This window comes from Oncorhynchus kisutch, linkage group LG24, assembly GCF_002021735.2.
Source record: "Oncorhynchus kisutch isolate 150728-3 linkage group LG24, Okis_V2, whole genome shotgun sequence".
NCBI classification, from domain to species: Eukaryota; Metazoa; Chordata; class Actinopteri; order Salmoniformes; family Salmonidae; genus Oncorhynchus; species Oncorhynchus kisutch.
The window spans coordinates 26,628,062-26,640,810 of NC_034197.2; the positions used below are offsets into that span (position 1 = coordinate 26,628,062).

Genomic DNA, 12,749 nt, shown 5'->3' on the forward strand with positions numbered 1-12,749 from the left:
TGTGATAGAGCATTTAAAGTTTATTTAGGACAAATCAAATTTAAAAAAAACAGTGGTATATTCTTCTGGAGAAATAAGACCAAAAATGAACAAAATACAGATTAACAAACCGTCTAAGGCAATGCAGTTTCCCATGTTAAGAGACAAGTGGAGGAGTTAGTTCCTGCAACTTGTTGTTTAGAGGCACAAGCAGTCAAATACCAATTAAATAACGTTGGAACATTAAACCCCAACATATCACTGAGATTCAACTTGTGATAAACCCTTACAGTTCCACTGCGGTACAGAAACAAGCAGAGAACCTGCAGCAGTAATGTCACCCTGACATCATGCCAAGAGAGCCTTATTCTTAGAACGACTGGTGTTCCTGCACTTATCAAACCTCAGACAACTCTGGAAAAAGATCAACTTTTTTGATAGATACAAATGCATGGTTAGAGGATCATGAATATCCAATGGCTACATATCATGAGTACATTGTTCTGTTTAAAAACATTCTCTAGGATCATTACGCACGGCGCAATGATAGTCTTTCGGTATCAAAGTAAAAAATAAACCGGGAATATGAGTTTATAGTCATTTTCAAAACAGTGTAGAATATAGGATGCAAGTAAATATAATATAATTTTTTCACAAAGAGCTGACTAAAACAATCTCAATGCACTATACAATTTTCTATCAGTGTTAACTCATGTTTACTAAAGGAAATGGAAAACACTACAGAAAGGTCATTCATCCTCATACTGCCTCTATAAAGTACTTTAGATGTTCTGCTACTCCCCTTGATTCTGTTAATGTTTTTTAAAGTCCCATACAGTTTACACTATAGAAACACCACAAATGTAGGAGAACCTATCCCTCTTTCCTCAAAGCTTACTCTTACCAGATCTTATTTTATACAACAACAAAAATATTAAGCTGGGTAGTGATGGTGGAATGTTCATGCCAAGGCTTTCGTTCAAGGCCAGCCATGATACATGTGGGTGAAGTCATCAGCATTTTCATTTAGGGGAAATAAACATTACACTTTACAAAGTGAAGAATATCAAGTAGACATGCTCATTGAGAGTCAATTTAACAAAAGAAAAGTTAGTCAAAATGTATTCAACAGTATTCAACTAAACATCAGATTGGAATAAATAAAACCACAACTAAACTGCATTATGGTGAAGATAGTCAACTCTAAGACAGGACTGGTCTACATGTTAAATGTTGACTATTCAGTCATGCGTCTATGCCAAAGCATCCCGTACCAACCACATAATAGTAGCCTATTATACTGCATTCAGACAGCCTTGCCAGAGGCTGCGATTTGTAGATGGATGCTAGTGTATACATATTCTAATGAAAATCATATACAAACAAATATATTGAGTACGACTGTACCAGCAGTAAGTATTTCTAAAATGGTTACTGACAAAAATAAATTCTGAGGGTAAATAGAATAGAATAACAAGGCTTATTATAATAGATACCAGCTATTTGAAACATGCATCTCTGTAAGCAGAATACTATAATTATTACTAACTGTATCTACGAAATAAACTAGTGAGTACTAGAAGAACAAAAAAATAAAAACAAAAAATGTAAAGTTCACAAAAGAGAAAGTTAGTCCAGTTCTGAATAGTTGGAGAAAAAGAGAGAGAGAAACATTGTGACCAGAGGGAGACGAGAGCCTTGATAGCATTACAACTGTTAGTATTGTTAAAACAAACAAAAACACACTCTTACAAATGTACTGTATGCTCCAAATGAAACAGGTATGCTGTTACCACTACCTCAATCTAACACATAATAGTGCAAATCAGAGCCGGCCTTCCTTTCCAACAAAAACACAAACACAGGGTCACGTGGAGAGTTAACGGAGATGGCAGGAGGATGAAAACAGAAGAGAAGCAAAGCAGATAATGGCTTTTTGTTTGAAGCAGCAGGCAAGTTCTTTGGTTAATAAGAAAGGCATGAGGGAGTTAAGACCGAACAGTATGCCTTCTCAAAGGCCAAATTAATTGGTCATTTTGGGAATCTCTGTCAGGGTAAGTGTTAAAAATATATAAAATTATACACCTCAAATAAAAACAAGCTGACATCAAGGCTGCCAATACGGGTCCTAGAGAGCTCCTCAAATGGATATTTCTGCTTTCAAAATGAAGAATTTGAACACTTGGACTCAAACCAAAACTACCCTATCTGAACAAATGTATCAAATCCTCCCAGATCGGAGTGTCAGTCAAACAATAAGAGCAGGGAGAACCCCCCAAGGTCTGTAAAAGGCCAGCTTTGGTGTATAATACAGTATTAAAACTGGAAATTCATTGTCTTGTCTAGTGTTGTTCTGAGCTCAGGGAAGTCAAGCTTGACAATTAATGGTATAGGGAGGTCAATCGGTGCACTTGTCTGATGCCACAGACAAAGAAATGGTTGTGGTTCACCATTCAACAGTGAGGGAGGTCCGGCCAGTATTTCAGGAGTTGGCCTCTGGACTGTGGGGGTGTCCCCCCGGCCCCTTGGACTTGATCTGGAGCCAGGTCTTCCCCAGGGCCTTGGCAAAGTGGTCGTCCACCGAGCCTGTGATGGACACAGAGTTGGAGACAGGCTCGGGCTCCTTGTAGTTCTTCCCCAGGCTGCGGCGGAAGTGCTCCTCGATCACAGGGTCGACCGCAGTGTTATCTGGGATTACAGAGGAACGGAAAATAAATCAACATTTTTAAAGTGTGGCATGGTAACAAAGATAAAAATGATATCAAATTTATGCACAGATTTATCACGTTAGTAAGGTAATGTGGTGATAAACATTTACCATCAGCCTTCCTCTGATCCATGGGTGGGCTGGGGCTGTGAGACTTGTGGCAGTGAGACAGGTTGCAATTGCGATTGCTTGCAGGAGCACAGGTGATCACAGAGGGACGATTCTATAAGATATAAACAAACACGTTAGCGACACACAATACGAGACTGTATGTAAGGCGCAACTGACCAATGCATGAATGTATTTCGGGAATTGTCCGAATTACCTGTGGTCTGTCCACAGGGCCGGGCATGGCAGGCCTCTCTGTGCCACCCAATCCAGAGTCTATGCTGTTTTTAGTCAGAGCCAGAGGCTGGTCCATCGCATAGGAGGGGATGGAGTCATACAAGTGGTTGCCATGGAGGCCGTTGGAGGAGGAAGTGATGCACTCCACGGGGCTGTGGCCGAGGATCCAAGGGTCGTTGCGGTTGTCTCCGCCGGCAGGCTGTCCCCTTGTTAAAGAGAGGACAAGTGGCAGATTACCCCCGACAGCCAGACACAGACCACCAATTGCTCCAGTTATTCATAGGCCACTTTAAATCAACCCCGCCTTAAAGTCAGGAGATTGGGCTTTATAGACGGTCACTTAATGAGGGTGCAGGGATTCAGTGCATGGAATTTTTAAAGAGCAGTAGACAGTGTTTACTTACGACACGCTTGTCTCTTCGGCACATGTAACTACGCTGAACAAGAAATATAAAAGGCAACATGTAACGTGTTGGTCCGATGTTTCATGAACTGAAATAAAAGATCCCAGATATTTTCCAGACGCACAAAAAGCTTATTCCTCTCAAATTGTACACACATTTGTTTACATCCCTGTTAATGAGCCTTTCTCCTTTGCCAAGATAATCCATCCACCTGACAGGTGTGGCATACCAAACTGATTTAACAGCATGATCATTACAAAGGTGCACCTTGTACTGGAGACAATAAAAGGCCACTCTAAAATGTGCACTTTTGTCACACAACACAATGCCACAGATGTCTCAACTTTTGAGGGAGCATGCAATTGGCATGCTGACTGCAGGAATGCCCACCAGAGCTGTTGCCAGAGAAATGAATGTTCATTTCGCTACCATAAGAACGCCAAATTAGGGAACTTGGCTGTACGTCCACCCAGCCTCACAATCACAGATCACGTGTATAGTGTTGCGTTTGCTGATGTCAACGTTGTGAACAGAGTGCCGCATGGTGGCGGTGGGGTTATGTTATGGGCGGCAGACATAAGCTACGGACAACGAACGCAATTTTATTTTATCGATGGCAATTTGAATGCACAGAGATACCGTGACGAGATCCTGAGGCCCATTGACATGCCATTCATCCGCAGCCATCATCTCAGGTTTCAGCATGAGCTGAAGCTGAAAATGTCCCAGTTCTTCCATGGCCTGCAAACTCGTCAGATATGTCACCCATTGAGCATGTTTGGGATGCTCTGGACTGACGTGTAAGACAGCATGTTCGAGTTCCCACCAATATCCAGCAACTTCGTACAGCCATTGAAGAGGAGTGGGACAACATTCCACAGGTCACAATCAACAGCCTGATCAACTCTATGCGAAAGAGATGTCACGCTGCATGAGGCAAATGGTGGCCACACCAGATACTGACTGGTTTTCTGATCCACGCCCCTACAGATGCATATCTGTACTCCCAGTCATGTGGAGTCCATAGATTAGGGCCTAATGAATTTCAATTGACTGATTTCCTTATATGAACTGTAACTCGGTAAAACCTTTTAAATTGCTGCATGTTGTGTTTCTATTTTTGTCCAGTATACATGCACACTCCTTGTGTGTACAATATTTATCTGATTTTCATGCCAGCAAATGTTTGGATGCATTTGACATTAAAATATTGTAATGTAAAAAAATATATTTCAAAGTACGTAACAATAGATTAAGACAGACATGTTTATACTTACAGTTGAGCAGCAAACAGTCGACTCATTTTGGTCATGTGGTTGTTGTCACAGTCAACGCAGTCGTCTACTTGCTCCTCGCCATACTTCCTTTTGCTGGGGCAGATGGGGGGAGGACCGGTCCTCATGTTGGTCATTGGAGAGGGCAGCGACGGCATCCTGGACTCACCTGTGAGAGAAGATTCAGCTGTAGAGAACACTCTGTTTATACTTTGCATGCAAACCAAGTTGGTCATGTCTCAATAATGTAGAACTGCCGAGTATTCAGAACATTTTAAAACACTAAATCAGTAATAATAGGAGTTTGCCATGCTCCCCCACGTGATCTAGTTACTCTGGATCTAGTCACCTGCTGTGACCATTACCTGAGAAATGGGGACTAGAAAAGGTTTAGTCGATTAAACTCAAATCCACGATTTACGATGGAGTTGAGCGGCAACTAGTGGGGGGACTGGAGCTCCGACGTAGTTTTTATCAGAAACGGCTGAATTACGCACCCAAAGAATAGCCCACAATTACACACATTGTTCTGTGTAATCGCAGGATATTCTTTGGGTGCTGAAATCAGTAGTTAGTTTTTGATAAAAATCTTCAATAAATGTGACATTGGAGCTCCAGTCCACCCACAGTAGTCGCCACTCAAATCCATTGTAAATCGTGGAATTGAGTTTAGTCGGCTAGAAAAGGTTTAGCTTTACCTTGTCTGTCAAGCCTTGCAGTCACACTAGCTAGGTTTCCATCCAATTGGTGCAAAAAAATGCATTAATAAAATATGCAAATTCTCCTACCAGAGATGCGTTTCCATCAAAATGACTTCTTGCGGATGACGAGATGACATAGAACATTTTTACGTACACTGAGCTTAAACTGCTATGTACCGAATACAAGTTAAATGGATTTCCATCTCATTTTAAAATATATATATATATATATATTTTACCCCCAATTTGGTGGTATCCAATTGTTAGTAGTTACTATCTTGTCTCATCGCTACAACTCCCGTAACGGGCTCGGGAGATACGAAGGTCGAAAGTCATGCGTCTTCCAAAGCACAACCAAGCCGCACTGCTTCTTAACACAGAGCGCATCCAACCCGGAAGCCAGCCGCACCAATGTGTCGGAGGAAACACTGTGCACCTTGCAACCTTGGTTAGCGTGCACTGCGCCCGGCCCGCCACAGGAGTCGCTGGTGTGCGATGAGACAAGGATATCCCTACCGGCCAAACCCTTCCTAACCCGGACGACGCTAGGCCAATTGTGCGTCGCCCCACAGACCTCCCGGTTGCGGCCGACTGCGAACCCAGAGTCTCTGGTGGCACAGCTAGCGCTGCGATGCAGTGCACTAGACCACTGCACCACCAGGGAGGCCCTGGGTTTCCATCTCATTTTAACCTTACTGATGGTATTGTCACAAAAAAAAATTTGCGTTATACACCGAGTATACCAAACATTAGGAACACCTTCCTAATATTGAGTTGCACCCCTACCTTTTGCCCTCAAAACCTCAATTCGCTGGGGTATGGACGTGTCGAAAGTGTTCCACGGGGATGCTGGCCCATGTTGACTCCAATGCTTACTACAGTTGGATCAAGTTTGTTGGACTTCCTTTGGGTTTTGGACAATTCTTGATACACACAGGAAACTGTTGAGCATGAAAAACCCAGTAGCGTCGCAGTTCTTGACAAACCGGTGACGCCTGGCACCTACTACCATACCCCGCACTTAAATCTATTGCCTTGCTCACTCTGAAATGACACACATACACAATCCTTCTCAAGGCTTAAAAATCCTTCTTTAACCTGTCTCCTCCCCTTCATCTACACTGATTAAAGAGGATTTAACAAGTGAAATCAATAAGGGATCATGGCTATGTCATGGAAACCAGCAAGTGACATCAATAAGGGATCATGGCTATGTCATGGAAACCAGCAAGTGTTCTTAATGTTTGTATACTCAGTGTATATCAAATGTGCCCACTCTAGTATTGGCTCTAGCCAACAGCTTGCAGATATGGAACGCCGAGTGGGTCTTCACTTGTCAAAGAATATATACGCGTCAAATAGACGCGTTAAATAAGCTTTTAATTTGACCCGTGAAATAACACAATTCTATTAGAGAATGATGTGTGTGCTGAATTTGCACGTGCAAGCCAAGCGCAACCACTACTATCATTAGCACTGTCAAAGCTGTACATAAGAAGTCTGTAAACAAACACACACCATACACGAACGATGTGTTTACAATACCACGTTGGTAATAAGGCATTTGTTCGACCGCTTTAGCTTGGTACCCATGTAGCACCAACACAACTAGCCTGAAAACAATGAGCAGTAGAAACTTCAGTCATTTTCATTAATCTTAGAAATGATTTAGGCATCCTTGTGAGTAAGTAATAGCTAGGTAGCCACTTGTTGTTCACCTACTGAAACTGAACTTCAGTTCATGGAAATACATAAAAGGTCCCTTTTTCAAGACCCTGTCTTTCAAAGATAATTCATTAAAATCCAAATAACTTCACAGATCTTCATTGTAAAGGGTTTAAACACTGTTTCCCATGCTTGTTCAATGAACCATAAACAATTAATGAACATGGACCTGTGGAACGGTCGTTAAGACACTAACAGCTTACAGATGGTAGGCAACTAAGGTCACAGTTATGAAAACTTAGGACACTAAAGAGGCCTTTCTGCTGAATGAAAAAGAAAGATGCCCCGGGTCCTAGCTCATCGGCGTGAACATTCCTTAGGCATGCTGCAAGGAGGCATGAGGACTGCAGATGTGGCCAGGGCAATAAATTGCAATGTCCGTACTGTGAGACGCCTAAGACAGCCATACAGGGAGAAAGGAAGGACAGCTGATCGTCCTCACAGTGGCAGACCACGTGTTAACACCTGCACAGGATCGGTAGATCCGAACATCACAACTGCAGCACAGGTACAGGATGGCAACAACAACTGTGTGAGTTACACCAGGAATGCACAATCCCTCCATCAGTGCTCATACTGTCTGCAATAGGCTGAGAGTGGCTGGACTGAGGGCTTGGCTTGTAGGCCTGTTGTAAGGCAGGTCCTCACCAGACATCATCGGCAACAACGTCGCCTATGGGCACAAACCCACCGTCGCTGGACCAGACAGGACTGGCAAAAGGTGCTCTTCACTGACGAGTCGCGGTTTTGTCTCATCAGGGATGATGGTCGGATTCGCGTTTATCAGGAAACAGCAGAGGGAACACCCCCCTATCCACATCGATGGAACAGTAGTGGAGAGGGTAGTAAGTTTTAAGTTCCTCGGCGTACACATCACAGACAAACTGAATTGGTCCACCCACACAGACAGCATCGTGAAGAAGGCGCAGCAGCGCCTCTTCAACCTCAGGAGGCTGAAGAAATTTGGCTTGTCACCAAAAGCACTCAAACTTCTACAGATGCACAATCGAGAGCATCCTGTCGGGCTGTATCACCGCCTGGTACGGCAACTGCTCCGCCCACAACCGTAAGGCTCTCCAGAGGGTAGTGAGGTCTGCACAACGCATCACCGGGGGCAAACTACCTGCCCTCCAGGACACCTACACCACCCGATGTCACAGGAAGGCCATAAAGATCATCAAGGACAGCAACCACCCGAGCCACTGCCTGTTCACCCCACTATCATCCAGAAGGCGAGGTCAGTACAGGTGCATCAAAGCTGGGACCGAGAGACTGAAAAACAGCTTCTATCTCAAGGCCATCAGACTGTTAAACAGCCACCACTAACATTGAGTGGCTGCTGCCAACACACTTGACTCAACTCCAGCCACTTTAATAATGGGAATTGATGTAAAATATATCACTAGCCACTTTAAACAATGCTACCTAATATAATGTTTACATACCCTACATTATTCATCTCATATGTATACATATATACTGTACTCTATATCATCTACTGCATCCTTATGTAATACATGTATCACTAGCCACTTTAACTATGCCACTTTTACATACTCATCTCATATGTATATACTGCACTCAATACCATCTACTGTATCTTGCCTATGCCGCTCTGTACCATCACTCATTCATATATCTTTATGTACATATTCTTTATCCCCTTATACTTGTGTCTATAAGGTAGTAGTTGGAATTGTTAGCTAGATTACTTGTTGGTTATTACTGCATTGTCGGAACTAGAAGCACAAGCATTTCGCTACACTCGCACTAACATCTGCTAACCATGTGTATGTGACAAATAAAATTGTATTTTATTTTATTTATCGTCAAAGGAATGAGCGTTACACAGAGGCCTGTACTCTGGATCGGGATCGATTTGGAGGGTCCGTCATGGTCTGGGGCGGTGTGTCACAGCATCATCGAACTGAGCTTGTGTCATTACAGGCCATCTCAACGCTGTGCGTTACAGGGAAGACATCCTCCTCCCTCGTGGTAGCCTTCCTGCAGGCTCATTCCGACATGTCCCTCCAGCATGACAATGCCACCAGCCATACTGCTCGTTCTGTGCGTGATTTCCTGCAAGACAGGAATGTCAGTGTTCTGCCATGGCCAGTGAAGAGCCTGGATCTCAATCCCATTGAGCACGTCTGGGACCTGATGGAAAGGAAAGGGTGAGGGCTAGGGCCATTCCCCCCAGAAATGTCTGGGAACTTGCAGGTGCCTTGGTGGAAGAGTGGGGTAACATCTCACAGCAAGAACTGGCAAATCTGGTGCAGTCCATGAGGAGGAGATGCACTGCAGTACTTAAACTCTAGTGACACCCCATCCTGTGAACGGGACCGTTGTCATCATCTGACACCAATTAGCATAACACAACGGACATAAATATTCCTATTTATGAAAATCACAAGTGAAATATATTGAGACACAGCTTAGCCTTTTGTTAATCACCCTGTCATCTCAGATTTTCAAAATATGCTTTACAGCCAAAGCTAGACAAGCATTTGTGTAAGTTTACCGATATCCTAGCATAGCATTTTGTCCAGCTAGCAGCAGGTAACTTGGTCACGGAAATCAGAAAAGCAATCAAATTAAATCGTTTACCTTTGATGAGCTTCAGATGTTTTCACTCAAGAGACTCCCAGTTAGATAGCAAATGTTCCACTTTCCCAAAAATATTATTTTCATAGGCGAAATAGCTCTGTTTGTTCTTCACGTTTGGCTGAGAAATCGCCCGGGAATTGCAGTCACGAAAATGGCTAAAAATATTCCAAATTAGCTCCATAATATCGACAGAAACATGGCAAACGTTGTTTATAATCAATCCTCAAGGTTTTTTTCAAATATCTATTCGATGATACAGTGCCATGCGAAAGTATTCGGCCCCCTTGAACTTTGCGACCTTTTGCCACATTTCAGGCTTAAAACATAAAGATATAAAACTGTATTTTTTTGTGAAGAATCAACAAGTGGGACACAATCATGAAGTGGAACGACATTTATTGGATATTTCAAACTTTTTTAACAAATCAAAAACTGAAAAATTGGGCGTGCAAAATTATTCAGCCCCTTTACTTTCAGTGCAGCAAACTCTCTCCAGAAGTTCAGTGAGGATCTCTGAATGATCCAATGTTGACCTAAATGACTTATGATGATAAATACAATCCACCTGTGTGCAATCAAGTCTCCTTATAAATGCACCTGCACTGTGATAGTCTCGGAAGTCCGTTAAAAGCGCAGAGAGCATCATGAAGAACAAGGAACACACCAGGCAGGTCCGAGATACTGTTGTGAAGAAGTTTAAAGCCGGATTTGGATACAAAAAGATTTCCCAAGCTTTAAACATCCCAAGGAGCACTGTGCAAGCGATAATATTGAAATGGTAGGAGTATCAGACCACTGCAAATCTACCAAGACCTGGCCGTCCCTCTAAACTTTCAGCTCATACAAGGAGAAGACTGATCAGAGATGCAGCCAAGAGGCCCATGATCACTCTGGATGAACTGCAGAGATCTACAGCTGAGGTGGGAGACTCTGTCCATAGGACAACAATCAGTTGTATATTGCACAAATCTGGCCTTTATGGAAGAGTGGCAAGAAGAAAGCCATTTCTTAAAGATATCCATAAAAAGTGTTGTTTAAAGTTTGCCACAAGCCACCTGGGAGACACACCAAACATGTGGAAGAAGATGCTCTGGTCAGATGAAACCAAAATTGAACTTTTTGGCAACAATGCAAAACGTTATGTTTGGCGAAAAAGTAACACAGCTCATCACCCTGAACACACCATCCCCACTGTCAAACATGGTGGTGGCAGCATCATGGTTTGGGCCTGGTTTTCTTCAGCAGGGACAGGGAAGATGGTTCAAATTGATGGGAAGATGGATGGAGCCAAATACAGGACCATTCTGGAAGAAAACCTGATGGAGTCTGCAAAAGACCTGAGACTGGGACGGAGATTTGTCTTCCAACAAGACAATGATCCAAAACATAAAGCAAAATCTACAATGGAATGGTTCAAAAATAAACATATCCAGGTGTTAGAATGGCCAAGTCAAAGTCCAGACCTGAATCCAATCGAGAATCTGTGGAAAGAACTGAAAACTGCTGTTCACAAATGCTCTCCATCCAACCTCACTGAGCTCGAGCTGTTTTGCAAGGAGGAATGGGAAAAAATGTCAGTCTCTCGATGTGCAAAACTGATAGAGACATACCCCAAGCGACTTATAGCTGTAATCACAGCAAAAGGTGGCGCTACAAAGTATTAACTTAAGGGGGCTGAATAATTTTGCACGCCCAATTTTTCCGTTTTTGATTTGTTAAAAAAGTTTGAAATATCCAATAAATGTCGTTCCACTTCATGATTGTGTCCCACTTGTTGTTGATTCTTCACAAAAAAATACAGTTTTATATCTTTATGTTTGAAGCCTGAAATGTGGCAAAAGGTCGCAAAGTTCAAGGGGGCCGAATACTTTCGCAAGGCACTGTATATCCATCAGGACAATTCGTTTTTCAGTAGGACCGATTGGAGTAATGGCTACCTCTGTATTTTACGCGAGAATCTCTCTGGGAGCATTAGGTGACCACTTGCACAATGTAGCCACCTACGGGTATTCTTCAACATAAATGCGTAAAACTACGTCACAATGCTGTAGACACCTTCGGGAATACGGAGAAAGAGTAATCTGGTTGATAGCCCATTCACTGCTCAATAGGGACACATTGGAACGCAGTGCTTTCAAAACATGAGGCACATCCGGATTGGATTTTTCTCAGGCTTTCGCCTGCAACATCAGTTCTGTTATACTCACAGACAATATTTTTACAGTTTTGGAAACTTTAGAGTGTTTTCTATCCTAAGCTGTCAATTATATGCATATTCTAGCATCTTGTCCTGACAAAATATCCCGTTTACTATAGGAACGTTTTATTTCCAAAAATGAAAATACTGCCCCCTAGTCACAAAAGGTTAATGCAACTGGTTGCAACACCAGATGCTGACTGTTACTTTTGAACGCCCTTTTGTTCAGGGACACATTACTCAATTTCTGTTAGTCACATGTCTGTGGAACTTGTTCAGCTTATCTCTCAGTTGTTGAATCTTGTTATGTTCAAACAAGTACTCACACATTAAGTTTGCTGAAAATAAACACAGTTGACAGTGAGAGGACGTTTCTTTTTTTGCTGAGTTTAACTAGCCAGCTACTTAACCCTGTTGCCCAAAGCTAACGTTATAAGCAGCCAGCTAGCTTCATCTGGCTAGTGAGGCTTGACCGGACCGGGTTGTGGTGTGAAGCTAGCCACAATAAGGATTAGGCACAAAAGTGGAATTTGAGGTTTACCTTCAAAATAAAAGTAGCTCTTGTTGACAGTCACAGAAGGTTACAATTGGTGGAATCGTGACATATTTAGACTAGATAATGTTAAACAAGGTTGGAATGTGAAGCAATGAAATGGGGTATCAGTCTACTCGGTGACACCCACAGAACACAAATGTGAAGAGTTTATGCAAATATTAGCTTTGTAGCTCTAATCGTGGGACTGTGACTGTGTGAAATCACCTCCCCAGTCAGCCTATTGTGTGTATTGACATTCATTATGCACTGTACAG

The 12,749-nt window shown here is 42.7% G+C and overlaps 1 protein-coding gene across 3 annotated transcripts in view; it reads right to left on the reverse strand.

Moving 5' to 3' along the window:
- LOC109868905 (transcription cofactor vestigial-like protein 4) overlaps positions 1–12,749 on the reverse strand; it is a 15,854-nt gene continuing 3,105 nt past the window's right edge. The window contains exons 3-6 of one of the 3 annotated variants that reach the window (XM_020458659.2): positions 4,713–4,878; positions 3,012–3,237; positions 2,798–2,909; positions 1–2,667 (exon numbers count right to left, since the gene is read on the reverse strand). In XM_020458659.2, coding sequence (XP_020314248.1) covers positions 2,462–2,667; positions 2,798–2,909; positions 3,012–3,237; positions 4,713–4,878 — 710 coding nt within the window. In that variant the 3' untranslated portion in view covers positions 1–2,461. Of the gene's footprint in view, positions 2,668–2,797; positions 2,910–3,011; positions 3,238–4,712; positions 9,215–12,749 lie in introns of all 3 variants that reach the window. The other 2 variants (XM_020458658.2, XM_031803749.1) reach the window with 2 other exon arrangements.